The sequence below is a fragment of the Vespa crabro genome, chromosome 17 (assembly GCF_910589235.1).
Source record: "Vespa crabro chromosome 17, iyVesCrab1.2, whole genome shotgun sequence".
In the NCBI taxonomy this organism is placed as follows: Eukaryota; Metazoa; Arthropoda; class Insecta; order Hymenoptera; family Vespidae; genus Vespa; species Vespa crabro.
Window position 1 is genome coordinate 1,253,911 of NC_060971.1, and position 16,284 is coordinate 1,270,194.

The 16,284-nt window shown below is 31.7% G+C and overlaps 4 protein-coding genes across 9 annotated transcripts; 3 read left to right on the forward strand and 1 right to left on the reverse strand.

The window, feature by feature from the left end:
* Positions 1 to 714: 714 nt before the first annotated feature.
* Positions 715 to 2,684, forward strand: LOC124430175 (isocitrate dehydrogenase [NAD] subunit gamma, mitochondrial). The gene is made up of 3 exons (XM_046976384.1): positions 715 to 892; positions 986 to 1,215; positions 1,355 to 2,684. The coding sequence occupies exons 2-3, from the start codon at positions 1,000 to 1,002 to the stop codon at positions 2,291 to 2,293; spliced, it is 1,155 nt and encodes a 384-aa protein (XP_046832340.1). The 5' UTR covers positions 715 to 892; positions 986 to 999; the 3' UTR covers positions 2,294 to 2,684.
* Positions 2,685 to 2,741: 57 nt separating this feature from the next.
* On the reverse strand, positions 2,742 to 7,791 carry LOC124430174 (probable ATP-dependent RNA helicase DDX10). Of its 2 annotated transcripts, none has more exons than XM_046976382.1 (13): positions 7,684 to 7,791; positions 5,965 to 6,088; positions 5,701 to 5,892; positions 5,323 to 5,595; positions 5,124 to 5,245; positions 4,820 to 5,021; positions 4,580 to 4,742; positions 4,331 to 4,514; positions 4,082 to 4,258; positions 3,773 to 4,002; positions 3,504 to 3,697; positions 3,037 to 3,416; positions 2,742 to 2,954 (listed from the first exon to the last, which is right to left on the reverse strand). In XM_046976382.1, the coding sequence occupies exons 2-13, from the start codon at positions 6,061 to 6,063 to the stop codon at positions 2,825 to 2,827; spliced, it is 2,346 nt and encodes a 781-aa protein (XP_046832338.1). In that variant the 5' UTR covers positions 6,064 to 6,088; positions 7,684 to 7,791; the 3' UTR covers positions 2,742 to 2,824. The 2 variants fall into 2 exon arrangements, with proteins under 2 accessions (XP_046832338.1, XP_046832339.1); XM_046976383.1 differs by lacking the exon at positions 7,684 to 7,791 and adding an exon at positions 6,581 to 6,681.
* Positions 6,204 to 7,313, forward strand: LOC124430178 (ARL14 effector protein). 3 transcript variants are annotated; one of them, XM_046976390.1, is made up of 4 exons: positions 6,204 to 6,336; positions 6,615 to 6,717; positions 6,841 to 7,106; positions 7,206 to 7,301. In XM_046976390.1, exons 2-4 carry the CDS (start codon positions 6,616 to 6,618, stop codon positions 7,288 to 7,290), a joined length of 453 nt encoding a protein of 150 aa, XP_046832346.1. In that variant the 5' UTR covers positions 6,204 to 6,336; position 6,615; the 3' UTR covers positions 7,291 to 7,301. The 3 variants fall into 3 exon arrangements, with proteins under 3 accessions (XP_046832346.1, XP_046832347.1, XP_046832344.1); XM_046976391.1 differs by having other exon boundaries at positions 6,287 to 6,528; XM_046976388.1 differs by having other exon boundaries at positions 6,294 to 6,717; positions 7,206 to 7,313.
* LOC124430177 (GTP-binding protein Di-Ras2) lies at positions 7,226 to 13,305 on the forward strand. Of its 3 annotated transcripts, none has more exons than XM_046976386.1 (5): positions 7,875 to 8,032; positions 8,103 to 8,405; positions 9,050 to 9,299; positions 10,195 to 10,413; positions 10,837 to 13,305. In XM_046976386.1, the coding sequence occupies exons 3-5, from the start codon at positions 9,162 to 9,164 to the stop codon at positions 11,068 to 11,070; spliced, it is 591 nt and encodes a 196-aa protein (XP_046832342.1). In that variant the 5' UTR covers positions 7,875 to 8,032; positions 8,103 to 8,405; positions 9,050 to 9,161; the 3' UTR covers positions 11,071 to 13,305. The 3 variants fall into 3 exon arrangements, with proteins under 3 accessions (XP_046832343.1, XP_046832342.1, XP_046832341.1); XM_046976385.1 differs by having other exon boundaries at positions 9,070 to 9,299; XM_046976387.1 differs by lacking the exons at positions 7,875 to 8,032; positions 8,103 to 8,405 and adding an exon at positions 7,226 to 7,301 and having other exon boundaries at positions 9,070 to 9,299.
* The last annotated feature ends 2,979 nt before the right edge of the window (positions 13,306 to 16,284 follow it).

Genomic DNA, 16,284 nt, shown 5'->3' on the forward strand with positions numbered 1-16,284 from the left:
TTTAGTTTTAGCGCGAATGTTTAATTTTCATTGTATATTCAACACAATTTTTATATATATGTATAACAGTTGTATAATACACACACGCAGACATCTTAAAGATAAGAAAAACTATACTTATTATATAAGTATCTTTGTCAAACACATATCGAATCCATAAAGATCTTATTGATAAACAATTAAAAAATAATTTGTATAGTAACTTTATACGTGTATGGATTCAATTGTCATCCTTTTTAGGTAAAATAAAGTTTTAGGTAATAAATAAATATATAATTAGTTAAACACAACGAATGCTTTAAAGTTGCAAATTGAAAAATAATATTAAGTAAGAAAAGAATGAATGTTTTTAAAATTACATATAATAATTTTCTTGTAATACGATTAGAATGCTTTATCTAATTGGCGCGCAAATAGAAATATCATGGCGGGAGCAATTTGATTGGCTAGTAATTTACCGCGATATATACATCTAAATTAAAAATTATGTAATATATCGATAATTAATAAGAAGTAAATAAATATTATGTAGTATAATTAAATAAATAATATTATAAGGAATTAATTGGGAGTGATTATCTAAATGAGCGACGATATTTATTGTCGAAAGTACCACGAAATACTGAATCATGATTCTATTTATTATATGGTCAATGTTTATTTATGTTTGTGATAGTTCACAATTTCACAAAACCAAATTTATGTTTTTATTAAATTTCGAAATAGTTTTATTAAAACAGTTTTTGGAACTTGTCGTTAACCAATCAAATCGTTAGAATCTTTTACTATAAATCCAAGGCAGACCTAACGTTAACCCCCACTCCGCAAACGGTTCTTGTTTCTATAGCTGAAGGTTCTTTAGAACACTTTGAAAATAGAATTGCAAAATACAGTAAGTATTAAGTAATACTTAAATTATATTAGTATTATTTTTCTGCTTTCAAAGATATAAAATTTGAATAAAATTTTGTTTATTATTTAATAGATAAAAAATTCGAAATGGCTGCTCGTTCGGTTCTTAAATATTTGCAATCAAAAACAGTGATGTATCAGATCCACCGTTGTGCCTCCCAATCCGCATTTGAAATCCAACATAAGACTCCTACAATAAAAAAAACCATGCCAATACCAAAAGCTCATTATGGTGGACGACACACAGTTACTCTATTACCTGGAGCTGGTATTGGACCTGAGTTAATGGGATACGTGAAAGAGGTAAGTTAGCGATTATTTTAGGTGGTTATAAATAGTTATAGAGATATTGAGAATAATAATGCAAACAAATTTATAAACTTCTTCTCGTTATATATCATAGTTTTTATTATCCATTTTAGTTAAACCAATTTTGCTTTAGGTTTTTAGGTATGCAGGTGTACCTGTAGACTTTGAAGATATAGATATCGATCCTAATGCTGATAATAACGATGATTTAGATTATGCAATCACGTCAATTCGTAGAAATGGTGTAGCATTAAAAGGGAATATAGAAACTCATAGTACTGAAGCAGATGTAATTTCACGTAATGTTGCCCTCCGCAATGAGTTAGATCTCTACGTAAATGTTTTACATTGTGTTTCTTATCCGGGTGTTAATTGTCGGCAAAAGAATATTGATATTGTTATTGTCAGACAAAATACAGAAGGGGAATATGCTATGTTAGAGCATGAAAGTGTAAATGGAGTTGTTGAAAGCATGAAGGTTATAACAAGTTCTAATTCTGAACGAGTAGCACGTTATGCATTCGAATATGCTAAACGAAATGGAAGGAAAAAGATTACTACAGTTCATAAAGCTAATATAATGAAGCTCTCTGATGGATTGTTTTTAGAAATATCACGAGATGTTGCTAAAGATTATCCAGACATTGTTCATAATGACATGATCATTGATAACACTTGTATGCAATTGGTTTCTAACCCTCATCAATTTGATGTTGTACTTACTACAAATTTATACGGGGCTATTGTTTCCAATGTAGTTTGTGGTCTATTAGGTGGAGCAGGATTATTAGCTGGAAAAAATTATGGTGATCATTATACAATCTTTGAACCAGGTACTCGTAATACTGGCACAAGTATTGCTGGAAAAAATATTGCAAATCCTATTGCTATGTTAAATGCAGGAGTCGATATGTTGCGTCATTTAGGACACAAAGAACATGCTACCCTGATTCAACATGCAATAAATAAAACTATCAATCAAGGAGTACAAACACGTGATCTTGGTGGTCAAGCTACAAGTAGGGAAGTTGTTGATACCATCATGAAACATATTAAAATAGCATCAGATTAAGTAATTCTAAAAATTACTGAATACATATTACCTGTAGATTCTTTGTATAAAATATAAAAACAAATAAGCTTCTAAAGCATAAGAGTACAGTTTTAATTCTAATGAAATCTTGCTATGTCTGAACTGTTTTATATAAGTTGTAATATAATGAAATGAATTATCCAAATACTAGAAAGGTAATTCCGTTTATAGAATATGATATAAGGTCAATGTCGTAAATAATTCGTACATTTCATTATTGTATTAAATTATGCAACGTACCATTAAGTAATTTGGTTTACTTTATAATTAAAATCATGTAAAATAAATTTTGTAAATAATATTGTTGAGTCTATAAAACATGTAAATGATCAATGAAATATTAATATTATATACACCATATGTAACTGTGCAATGTGTAATTTCTATAATCCTGTAATTCGCTCTATAAACTATATGAATAAGGAAAAAGTATTAAAATTATTTTTTATAACATGATTTCTTTACAATTCTTTACATTGTAAATAATACATATCAAAATTTAAATTCAATTCACCGTTGTAAAAGTTGTAAAGCTAATTCTTCATCTGTTTTTAGGCCAGAATTTATAACTTCATTGATTATTTTTCGTCTCTTTTTAACATTTTTATCTTTTTGTACTATTAGTTTTCTTTTGGGAAGACTGCAATCATAACATTTCATTTATATAATTTTGCTCACTTATAATAGACATATTACATTAATATAATGTTAATTCAACTTACCTGTGAATCATGCTATCTTCTTTATTTTCAATATTATCCGGAGAATTTTCATTAAAGTTTGCTTTTTGTTCTCCATATATTTTATCTGGATCTGGTAGCCATGAAAGGTCTGGTTCACTACATTCACTTTCACTTACATCACTATTTGCTTCCTGTGATTCCTCATCATCACTTTTATCTTTATTCTTTTTACTAGCTTTAAGTTTAAGCTTTTCTTCGCGATGTTTTTCTTTGATTTTTTCTCTAAACCTCTGTTTATCAAACTGGTCTTCTTCACGTAAAACTTGTTTTGCTATTTCAATATTAATACCAGAATCAATTTCATTCTCATATTTCTTAGCTAATTCAGATACTTTGCTTTTCGTTGGATCTATCACTTCCTAAAGTTTTAAGTTAAAAAAAATAAATAAAAAATAAAAAAAGAAAAAAAAATGTATATATTCACAAGTAATATAATAAAATATTACCATTCCATCATCACCAAAAGTCTTTTTACTATTAGGGATTATTTTTTTCTTAAGTATTTTCTTTGCAATTGCAACTTTTGTAATAATTTTTTTCTTATTGCTCTTATCATCTTTCATACTTTCGATGGTATCGGACATATCGTCAATGTCTATATTTCTCCTTTTCACTGTCAATAAATCGTCGTCGCTATCGTCTGTGTAATAAAAAATAATAAGAACAATTGTAATAAAATAATGTAAATTTTCATTATTGAGATGTTTACACTTACCATCCATAAAGCTAATATTATCATGTTTCTGAGTATGCGATATGTGTTTCATTGCATTGTTATCTTCGTTATCAGATTCGTTAGAGATAATATATTTATTTGTTTCATTATATATGTTTAAATTATCACTTTCTTTGTTCTCCTTATTTATTTCTTTTTGTAAATTAGAAGTATTATTTTGCGATTTTTGTAAAAATCGTATTCTTGGTGGAATAGCTAAACCTAATGATCTAGAAAAATAAATAGATATAAAATTAATAAATTAAATTTTTATCCAAATATTATTTAGACATTAAATAATGCTATTACCTTGCATATTCATCGGTATTTAAAGCTTTTACATTAAATACTTGTTTGTCTTTCATTAAGAAAACTGATTTAATATATGCTACAAAAGCTCTTTGAGCACTTTCTTTTAAAGATACATCTCGAGCCAGTAGTGCTTCAAGTTTACGATGTGGCGAATGTAATTTATTTGGATTAATTCTAAACACGAAATAAATAATTAATAATCGGTACGCATATCTATCATATACGTGATAATTCTCATAATCATACTTTATCATATTTATTGGTATTTTACGATCCTGAAGCCGTTGTATCATTTCTACTTCGGACGGTAACAAAACTAATAAAGATTCTCCACCTGCTTGAAATCTAGCTGTTCTACCTGCCCTATGAATATATGCATTTACATCTTCAGGACAGTCCATTTGGACTACCCAATTAACAGCAGGAAAATCTGAAATTATATTATTTGATAGCAATTTTCTTACAAAAGAAATAAATATTAAAATAATTGATTACCCAATCCACGTGCCGCGATATCTGTAGCAAATAATACAGCATAATGTTTTTTACAAAATGACTCATAAATATCCATTCTTCGCAGCTGATGAAGTGTACCATATAGAGCTAATAAACTTATTCCTGGTCGTAATCGACAAAATGATTCATAAACGTATTTGACCTTTATAATAATTGTTCCAAGTATAGTTAACAAAGTAATTAATACAGAACAAAATAAATAAATAATATTTGATATACCTGTTTGCAACTAGAAAAGAACACTATTATTTTTTGTTTCAAATGACTCCGCAAGAAAGACCATAACATTGCTGTTTTTTCTTCTAAAGAGCAAACAATATAAGATTGTTGAAGTCCTTCGGGAGTAATATGTTCAGCATGTTCATGCACAGATACATACATAGGATCCTTTAGACTTAGCCTGGCTAAATCTTTAACTGATCTAATAAAGAACATTAAATATATAAGATACAAAAATATTATTCTTATTGAGAATATTTTATATTATTGAGAATGGATATAACAAAAAAATAAACATGAGTACTTGGTCTGCGTTGCAGAGAATAAAAGTGTCTGTCGCTTAATTGGTAGATTTTCAATTATGGAATTCATAGTTCTTTCAAAACCCATATCTAGACAACGATCTGCCTCATCGAGAATTAATATCTGAAAAATATAACTTTGCATGCTCTTATATATCCATATAAATTAATAAAACCTGTAACTCGTAATAAAATATATACCTGCATATTCACACAGTCAAAGAGAGGATTTTCATCCATATGTTGGAGCAAACGACCTGGTGTACATATAACGATATTACATTGATCCATACGTTTTTTTTCAAATTTCAAATCTTTTCCACCGATAATCAAACCTGCTGAAATATCATGGTATAGACCAACTTTACGTAAAGTTTCATATATTTGATAGGCAAGTTCTCTTGTGGGAGTAATAATAAGTGCACCAACACCGTCGTACCTTGTCCATTGCTTACAATATAAAATTTCTAATACCTATAGAAATAATTATATATTAATACAATAGATGTAATAAACAATATATATATATATATATATACATATAATTTTATTTGGCAATGTCTAAAATCAAATTTTTACCGGCACAAGAAATGCTAATGTTTTTCCGCTACCAGTTTTGGCTGCGCCTAATATATCATTACCCTTTAAAGCTAATCCAATACTTTGTCTTTGTATATCCGTTAATTCAATATAATTATTTTCTTTCAAACCCTTCAATGTTTTATTCGATAATGGCATATCATTAAATTTTTTTATTTTAGTTTCATCAATCTAAAAAGAAACATAATTTTGTAATTAAATGATGGATGATACATTATGGTTAAAATCAAATATCAGACTTACATTATTGTATTTTGATCGTAGATCTTCAATAATTTTACTTTCAGGAATTTGTCGTTTTTTCTTATATATTTTTACCTTCTCCTTTGTTTTGTGAGCCATTATATGTGAATTACTGATCTTTCATCTATAATAAATAACCATGCCTTTTCATAAACCTTATAGATAGGTTATATCAAACAACACGAATGAACCAAATTGAAACAAGTTTAGCGTAGAAAAACCGAGTAGAGCCGAGTAGAGCCGAATCGAGCCGATTTAAGTCAACCAATTAGCTTACGAATATTTCAGAAAACCAAAAATTTCTTTATTGGTACTAATTGTAAGACTAAAAAAAACAATTTTCATCAGAAAAAGTATCGTATAGTTAAAAATGTATGTATTATAATTATTAATGTAGGGCCATATGTGAAAAGAATTTTTTTCTTTTGTAAAATATGCGCAATATATTTTGTCGAAGATCTACTAGAGTTCTCGACAGTATAGGTTATTTCATCGCGTTAACGCGAATAGTTTGCATTGTATTCTTGCAACATTGTGCAAAGTGTAATAATTGTGTTCTTCTATGTAAATAACAAACAAATTCTTTTTAATATTATTATGTGCAATATTATATTACTTTTTATTTATGGTTTATAATTTGGTGACAATAGAATGTCTGATGAAAAAATGTTGAAAACGAACATGGAAACAAACTTGTCTTCCGGAGAACCCGTGACGCAGCAAATAAACAATGTAGAAATGCCACCACGATCTGTAAATATTGATTTCCATATTTTTTCAAAACGCGCGTGAATGAATATTTATTAAGTTATAATTATTACAAAATGTTACAAAAAGTATTCAATTTTCTTTATTTTATACGTTATGGAAATATAGAGAGGTGGTCGAGGTTCGAGACAAAGAGCAGTGGACAACATAACCAAAAAATTTCTTCGAAATTTCGATCCTGAACGTAGCGAGAGAGAAAAACGTAAATTACATCGTCGTTTGTATCAAGGAAGTAAACGTCACACCTTGTACAACGATCAAGGTATTTGGGTCATAACTGGAGACGATTTATGTGACTGTTTAAGTTTGGATTGCGCGGGATGTCATTTTCCATGCCCTAAATGTTCCTCTACAAAGTGTGGCCACGAGTGCAGGTGACTGTTTTTTACATCATGTCCTGCGTAACTCAATAAATGTCAATTATTTTTACGGAAAAATAAAAAAGAAAGAAAAAATGCATATTCCTTTTTTAGGAACAATCGCAAATGGACTTACGATACAATCGAAAACGAAGGCAGTGACGTTACAACGAAAAATCCAGTTCTCAAAGAAACTTAAATAAACATGAGGTTCGTCCTTAATCTTTCTTTATTTCTAATCAACGAACGTTCCTTAAACTTAATAATTATATCTGTGATATCGAGTAATAATAAGTAAACTAGATTTCTGTACATATTTGTAGAAAATAAGAAAGTTTTATAACAAAGAATATTTATATTTTTATTATCGAATATTATGTATATTCGACAATTAAAGAGCATTGTACGCAACGAAGCGACGCCCTACGAAAATATTGATTTTCTGCGATTCTTCTTCGACGTAGAGTGTAGGTAATGCGCACGTATTAATGCACGTGTCTACTATTACTACGTAGAGAGAGAGAGAGAGAGAGACATTAGAACTACATGGCCTACTTCGAGTCTAAAAAAGTGAGAATTCGTTCTTATTTACCACGAATTTAACTTCTATATTCTTTTGATACGATCGATTCACCCGTCGAACGCAAAATAACCTCTAATCGACAATAACACACGCGCTCTCGTCATAACGAGTCGCGGCGACTAATGTGCGTGCGCATCCTCCTAGTCGCGGAGCAGGTGGGAGCGACCGTGCGTGTGAGTAAACCGGGCGAGTGGAGTGGGGATAGATTACTCGGTGGGAAGGATGACAAGCGGGAGGAAGAGAGTACCGAGTATACCGATGTCGTTGACGCGGAAAAATCGGATGCAAGTGCTTTAATCGATCGGCGAAATAACGTCGTACGACCGGTCTTCTTGGTATATCGTATGAGAATAATAAAGTAAGAGAATTTATTTGGGTAAACGTGTTCCTCCATTACAAAAATTATATAAATCTTATCATTTTTCAAGCTGTTAGAGGTGTATGAGAGGATCGGAGGTGGTTATAATAGTGCACGACGACGGTCGATGAGCTTGCAACTAACAAAGCAGCGGCATTTCTCCCAGGATTCCACCTATCGTATTGTGCGAATCAGTGTAGTGTTTTACGTAGTCCCTTAACGTGTTCTACAATTGTCGTTATTGTTGAAAAAGAAATAAAAAGAAGTATGAAAGTGTAGGGTGGTTGGACGCTAAAGGAACAACCACCTTGACAACTGCAGCCTTCATCAACGAGGAACGGTATTCTTTCGAGGGCGTCGTCCAACCGAACAGGTTCATTAAATTCTTCGTTCGTGTATTTCATGAGAATAAATATCGTTCGTATTGCATCTGCCGTCGCTACATACGTTTTTTTCAGAAAAGGGGTCAGAGAGAATGATCATATATCTCAAAGATATCCAACGTGATAAAACAAATACGATTTGATTTTTATTATTATTAATCAATCATACGCAAGATCTTGTGACGTATATAATTAGTTCTAAATTTTACCGGTAATATTCTATGTTGATATCAATTAGTAACGTGATTAAACGATCTGTTACATTTCTATTGATTTTACGAGAGAACAAAAATGTATTAATTTTATAATAATATTTTATTTCATTTCATGATAGTTTTTAAAGTCTATGCAGCGTGTCGATTAGAAAGGTCGCATTTCCTATACGCGTAAAGATCAGTGACGGCGGGAAGGGGCGACATAACCTTTTCGCGAAGTTTCGAATTGTCGTGGGTGGTGCGATGTGGTGTGCGGTGCGGTGAGACGGATATGGGGGTGATGACGATGGTAATAGTGCTGGTGGTGGTGGTAGTGGTAGTAGGGGATGCCTCCCTCTTTCTCTCTCTCTCTCTCTCTCTCTCTCTCTGTCACTTTTTCTCTCATCCCCAACGCAGCTCCTTCATCCATCTGACGTTAGGTCGTACGTGTGTGCGGTAGGTCGGCCGACGAGGAGGTTCGAGTCACTCCTAAACGTGGAAAGGGGACCCCGAAAGACGGGGGTTTATATCATCGGGACGGCAGATGTCAGGATGCCGGAGCAGAGCAACGACTATCGTGTCGTCGTGTTTGGGGCGGGTGGCGTTGGCAAAAGTTCTCTCGTCCTGCGCTTCGTGAAAGGAACCTTTCGTGAGTCCTATATACCAACCATCGAGGATACTTACAGACAGGTAAGTGCGTAAAGCCTAATTGACATATCATTTTCGATTCGTTTTTTTTTTGCTAGTCCTTCCATCTTTCCATCCTTTCTTTCCTCTTTCCTTCCTTCCTTCCTTCCTTCCTTCCTTTCTTTAATCCTTTGGCGCAACGCGCAACGCAACGCAACGTAACTTGCAGCGACGTTTCTTCGGTGCATGATTCGCCGTGCATCGCGCGCGTTCCTTATCAATTCTTTCTGCATTTACATATTTTCTTTCCTTTTTTCTCTCGTCGTTATTTTTTTCTTTTCTTTAGATATCAATGAATATTAATGTTGATATTCAGTGACGAAACGATGTTAATCAAATTCGATGTTTCGGGTTAATTGTGTATCTTTGATTTTGTTATTCAATGAGATTCGATGTAACAGATTATCAGTCGGTAATAGTAGGTTCTATTAAAAAACTTTGTTTATATCTTTTTAATGGTATGATAAAAATAGAATTAGTATGAAGAGTAGTAGTAGTAGTAATAGTAATAGTATGTAGTAATAGTATGTAGTAGAAGTGACACTAATATATACAGTCATTAGTCAACCGGCTAGATCACTTTCCGAAGTGATTTATTTTTAATTTTTATTTTCTCTCTCTCTCTCTCTCTCTCTCTCTTTCTCTCTCTCTCTCTCTCTCTCTCTCTCTCTCTCTCTCTCTTTCTCTCTCTTCTTTCATTTCTATCCGCGTTTATCAGGAATTGTCTGCAATGACCAAAAAGAAAAGATAAAAAAAATGTTTCGTCCTTAAGTATCGCGAGGACACTGGTGGGATTCGTGCTGTGCGCGCGATGAGAAGCGTGTAAAAATATTCCAAGAAAATTGAGGGAAGCCGAGGAGGACTTGCGAGAGTCTTGTATAAAAAAAATCATTTCTAGGTGATAAGCTGCAACAAAAACATATGCACGCTTCAAATTACGGACACAACCGGCTCCCATCAGTTTCCCGCGATGCAACGACTCTCTATAAGTAAGGGTCACGCCTTCATCCTGGTATATTCGGTATGCTCACGGCAAAGTTTCGAGGAGCTACGACCGATATGGGCTGTGATAAGGGAGCTGAAGGGTCAAGAAATCTCACAGATACCGATAATGCTGGTAAGAGTCTATAGTTTTGTTTTTGTTGTTGTTTTTTTTTTCTTTTCCCCGTAAATAGTCTCAATTTATTTGCAGAGCATAAACTTAACCACTCGCGCTACTATCAATATCTTAGCGGGCGCGTGTAACAGACTCACTCAATTTCATAATTTACAGCGGAATGATATTATTGAAATAATTTTGATAAAATACTATGTGCTATTCGACATTTCCGAACTGATTTACGTTCGAAACCTTATCGATGATATGATTATTAAACAACGTGGTATGCACCATCGTTTATATTTCTCTCCAAAGAATAATCGACCTGTATAACATCTTATTTCCTAGCGCAAGTGGTTAATATGTATTTGCTATTTGCCAGTTCACAATCATTCCTGATAGATTCTCTTTCGATTTGCATTTCTTACTTCTCTCGAACAGGTTGGTAATAAATGTGACGAGAGTCCTTCCGTACGCGAAGTTTCAATGAGCGAAGGCGCAGCGGAAGCAGCCAATTGGGGCTGTGGTTTCTTGGAGACATCCGCGAAGACTAATCACAACGTTAACGCGCTCTTCCGGGATCTTCTTACTCTCGAGAAGAATCGCTCCGTCTCTTTGCAGCCTGTAGAAAGTCACAATGCGATAAGCCTGAAGGAGAAATGCGAGGTCATGTAATCTCGCTATTTATTTTTATTCTTGATTCTCTAAAAACTTTTACTCGATCCCAACGACTCCATGCCAAACAAACAATCATCATAATCGTCGTCGTCACTATCATCATCATTATCATCATCATTATCATTATCATCATCATCATTATCATCATCATCATCATCATCATCATCATCATCATCATCATCATCATCATCTCTTTTCTCTCTCATTTTATTACGACAAATTCATCTTTAACGCGATAGAGAGAGAATTATCTTCGGGGATAACGAGTCGTCGATCCATTTTAATATTAACTTTCTTCCACCAAACGATATCGGATTTTGCACAAAACATTTTCTATCGACCAATGCGACGTCTATCTCTCTTTTACCCTCTCTCTCTTTCTCTCTCCCTCCCTCTCTGTCTCTCTCTCTCTTTCTCTCTCTCTCTCTCTCTTTCTCTCTCATTCCTATTATCAATACTCTCTATCTCTCTCTCTTTCTCATTGTCTATTCAAAGATTATTATCCCTTCATTTCCATATAATCCAGAAATCTCAAATCGAAATCTAATACGAGCTTAATAATCGTTAAGGGACACAATTATAAAAATAAACTTAGTACCTCCGACGATAATGCAAATCATTTTCTATATGATTATCAATATTTCTGCATGATAATGCGAGCATAGAAAAGACACATATTTTCCCTTTTTCTTCTTCTTCTTCTTCAATTTTTTCCTTCAATTTCTTCTTTTATACAAAACAAAAAACGAAAAAGAAAAAGGGACAGAGAGGAAGAGAGAGAGAGAGAGAGAGAGAGAGAGAGAGAGAGAGAGAGAGAGAGGGAGAGAGAGAGAGATGACGAGACATGATGAAAGACTGAGTCAATGAAAGAAGAAGAGAGGAAAGAGAGAACAAATATAACATACGAATAGAAATGAGGCGGATTAAATAAAATAAGATAAGAGTTGTTAACGAGATTGCTTTTTGTTGAATAGTTGTAAGATTTTTGTAACGAGGCTACTTAGAATTTATTATCTGTCACGTTAAAAATATAATAGAAAGGGAAGAGGGATGTTTCGCGGGAATATGCACGTGTACATACATACATACATACATACATACACACACACATACATACATACATACATACATACATACATACATATATACATATATACGTAAATGCATATATACACACATATTTAACGTGCACGTTAGAATGAACGTATGTACCTGACGCGACGAAAGAGAGACGCGTAAGCGTCGCGTCGTCGTCTATACGAAAATTGTGACACGAGTTATTTAATCGCCGTCGAAGCTGTTGTGATCATTAGAATTACGTGTTAAACTATGTTCTTCTATGGTTGCTGTTTTTCGTGTTTTTTCCTGATAAGTACTACATATGGTATATACATATTCGTCGTAAATATATATATATACATACGTACGTACGTACATACACATACATTCGATGCGACGAGAAACGCGAACGCTCGGCGAAACGATCATCATCATCATCATCATCATCATCATCATCATCATCATCATCATCATCATCGTCATTGTCATCGTCATCGTCATCGTCGTTATCATTCATGATCATTGTCATATGACCATTATCATCATTTTTATCTTTATTTCATCTACGGATTGTCGTATTAGAAAAAATGTACAGATCGAGTTTAAAAAAATGATTAGAGAAGTAAGCAACGCGATGGTTAACGAAAGAGATATATATCTTTCGTCGATTTTATGCACGATTGAACCGTGCTTCGTAGGTTATTATTTTTTATCTGTAAAAATAGATCTCTCGTAGTTGTCACCTTGACATTTATCGTGAGTTTGACGAGAAAACGTGGGTGACGGATTTTCTCTTGGTAAAGAAAATCGCAAAGAGTGCACATGCGCGAACAAGATAGAAAGAAAAAGATAGAGATAGATAGATAGATAGATAGATAGATAGATAGATAGAGAGAGAGAGAGAGAGAAAGAGAGAGAGAGAGAGAGAGAGAGAAATTATAAAAAGTTTTTCAAAGAAAAAACAAAAAAATAAAGAATTTGCTTTGTCCGTTTTTTCACCATAAATATTTATTTAAATATGTTGAAAAAATACGCATAGCTTTATAATTAGATCGAATCGAAGATCGGCGAGTTTGAATTTCGTCGAGTGTTCGCGCCATTTTACTTTACGATAGTGCATGTTGTATCCTTGTTTCGTTGAGAAAAAAGAATAAATAAAATGAAATAAAATAACAAGTATTATAAAAAAAAGATAGACAGACAGAAAGAAAGAAAGAAAGAAAGAGATAAACAAACAAAGAGTTTCGTGGAAATCGACGTTAAATGCTTTCCGATAAATCGTAAAATTAAAACAAGAGATTTTCATTCATCTCAGGACGAGTGGACGATATTACGAGAGTGATAGATAGATAGAAGATAGGAGTTAGAAAGAAACACAAAGTAACCGGTCGAAAGTTGGCCCGACGGCGTATACCGTTATCGACAATATCCATGGGCTATGGCCGATTATCGTTATTTATTATTATTGTAGGCCGTTCATTTTACACTCGCCCACACTCGTATTAATAATAATAAATAGTAATATAATAATTAATAAATAAATAATAATATAATAATAATAATAATAATAATAATAATAATAATAATAAATAAATAAATAAATAATAACAATGAAACTTGTAAATTATCCGTAGGTAACGATCGATCTTATTAAAATCGTTAAAGATTAGACACAAGTCTCGAAAGAATATCGACCGTTCAACGAATTATAGTTAATTGTACTCGGAAACGTTCTTCTTTCTCCACTCGTCCTTGATATTGACCGTGTATGATAGTAATTTATAAGATAGCTCGAAAGATGCCGATGCAAAGATTTTTGTCCATTATTTCGCGTGTGGGATACACGATAAAGCATTACATAGATTATCGATATTAATTGAAATCGTATCGATTGGATTAAGCAAATCGCTATACTATTCATTTTTTTATTATATATATATATATATATATATATATATATATATATATATGTATATATAGTACATATGTTATAACAGATGATATAGAGTGTGTATATATATACTATACTATACAATATAATGTATACTATATTATAACGTATACTCTGTACTGTATATACTATACTGTATACTTTGTACTATATATACTATACTATACTATACTATATTACCCTGTATACTGTACTATATATATATATATATATATATATATATATATATATATATATATGTACTATATATATAGTACATGTGTTACGTGCTATATACACTCTGTACTATCTAATACATACACATACACATACATACACACACAGATGATAGATGATGGAGTATTTCCGAGACGATGTTAAGTATAAACGATGTGAGCTGACAAAAGAATACATATCTTATATTACTGTTGAATATGTGGCCAGGTATATAGGTCGATAGATACGAAAGACTTAACGTTTAACGGTGCAAAATGGTTTCATATCTGTTTTAGAAAATAATTTTTTTTATAGTTAGACGAGAACAAAAAAAAATGAAGGCGTTTGAATTTTTAAACGATTTTCTAGATCTCTTTTACGTTTCCCTTATATATTTTAGGTTTTACGATTATTGAAAAAAAAAAAAAAAAGAAAAAAGAAAAAGACAAAGTTAAATGCTATTCTTTTTTATCTCTCTCTCTCTCTCTCTCTTTCTCTCTCTCTCTCTCTCTCTCTCTCTTTCTCTCTCTCTCTCTCTCTCTCTCTCTCTCTCTCTCTTTCTTATTATCCTTATTCGTCCTCTCTAAGTACGTAAATATATATATACGCATATATATACGCATATATACTCGTATATATATATATGCGTATATATACGAGCGCGTACGGTATCTATATGTATATATTATATAGTACGGTATATGCACGCGCGTACACACACATACACATACACATACACATACACATACATACACGTTAGTTCAATCAATTTCTTAGCTGTAAATTGTAAATAAAAATTTTTCTATATTCCAGTAAAAAAAATAGATGTGTAAGGTAGAAACAGACGCTTTATATCTTTTGCGTCCTTTGCTCTTGGACCTGTTTGTATGTACAGTCATAGCAATCGCGATATTTCGAAAAAACCGACCAAATAATAATAATAATAATAATAATAATAATAATAATAATAATAATAATAATAATAATAATAATAATAATAATAATAATAATAATAATAATAATAATAATAATAATAGTAATAATAATAATAATAATAATAATAATATAATAATAATAATAATAATAATAATAATAATAATAATAATAATAATAATAATAAATGATACTTGCAAATTTTTTGCGAAATAACTTTGAATAAGTTAGTTGATTTATTATTTCTCTTGATATATATTGGTCGGTTTTTTAGAGATTTATAGTTATTTTTAGTCTCGTCTATGCATATAGAAGTGCATGAGAGTGTAAAGGATATACATACATATACATATACATACATGTATATATATTTATATATATATATATATGTATATATATAGTGATCTAGTCAAAAAAGAAATTTAGTCTTTTATGAAATCGACCCTTGAAGCCCTTGGATTCGCAAGAGAAAAACAAAATAAGAGAGAAGAAGAGGTTACAATATCGAAAAAAACGTCGCAGTAGCGTGGAAAAAAAAAATATGAGAAAAAGATTAAAAAAGTATAGGAGAGAGAGAAAGAGAATAGGACAATCGTGTCCTTTGATATTTCGGGGCCAATTGGTATGAAAGCAGAGAGAGAGAGAGAGAGAGAGAGAGAGAGAGAGAGAGAGAGAGAGAGAGAGAGAGAGAGAGAGAGAGAGAGAGAGAGAGAGAGAGAGAGACGAATTTTATGTGGAAAAATGTAACGTGAAGGCAGTCCAGATTTATTATTTGTATATTTATCACCTTTAAAATTAATTAATTCAATTAATTTTAATGAAATTAAAATTAATTTTTATATTTGATATAACATTGTAATCATATACTTATTATTTATTCGATCATCTATTTCGAATGTTTTTTCTTTTCTTTCTTGAACGTTCACCTTTTTATTTTCATAAATTCGGTGAAACTTTTTTTATATAAACGAATGAAACCAAATCTTGTAACTTAATTATTTAACGATCGTTATTATTCATCCGTTTATATTATTATAGTTAATTAATTTAATGATAAGAAAAATATGTGCATA

Excerpts from the sequence above, each read along its gene's own strand:
- LOC124430178 (XM_046976390.1), top strand. The coding sequence starts at position 6,616 with ATGTCTGATGAAAAAATGTTGAAAACGAACATGGAAACAAACTTGTCT. Across the intron at positions 6,718-6,840 it reads TAGAAATGCCACCACGATCT|AGAGGTGGTCGAGGTTCGAG; the intron begins GTAAATATTGAT and ends ATGGAAATATAG. Across the intron at positions 7,107-7,205 it reads AAGTGTGGCCACGAGTGCAG|GAACAATCGCAAATGGACTT; the intron begins GTGACTGTTTTT and ends TTCCTTTTTTAG.
- LOC124430174 (XM_046976382.1), bottom strand. The coding sequence starts at position 6,063 with ATGGCTCACAAAACAAAGGAGAAGGTAAAAATATATAAGAAAAAACGA. Across the intron at positions 4,003-4,081 it reads AATACCGATGAATATGCAAG|ATCATTAGGTTTAGCTATTC; the intron begins GTAATAGCATTA and ends TTATTTTTCTAG. Across the intron at positions 3,698-3,772 it reads TAATATTAGCTTTATGGATG|ACGATAGCGACGACGATTTA; the intron begins GTAAGTGTAAAC and ends TTTATTACACAG.
- LOC124430175 (XM_046976384.1), top strand. The coding sequence starts at position 1,000 with ATGGCTGCTCGTTCGGTTCTTAAATATTTGCAATCAAAAACAGTGATG. Across the intron at positions 1,216-1,354 it reads TAATGGGATACGTGAAAGAG|GTTTTTAGGTATGCAGGTGT; the intron begins GTAAGTTAGCGA and ends ATTTTGCTTTAG.
- LOC124430177 (XM_046976387.1), top strand. The coding sequence starts at position 9,162 with ATGCCGGAGCAGAGCAACGACTATCGTGTCGTCGTGTTTGGGGCGGGT. Across the intron at positions 9,300-10,194 it reads TCGAGGATACTTACAGACAG|GTGATAAGCTGCAACAAAAA; the intron begins GTAAGTGCGTAA and ends AATCATTTCTAG. Across the intron at positions 10,414-10,836 it reads CACAGATACCGATAATGCTG|GTTGGTAATAAATGTGACGA; the intron begins GTAAGAGTCTAT and ends TCTCTCGAACAG.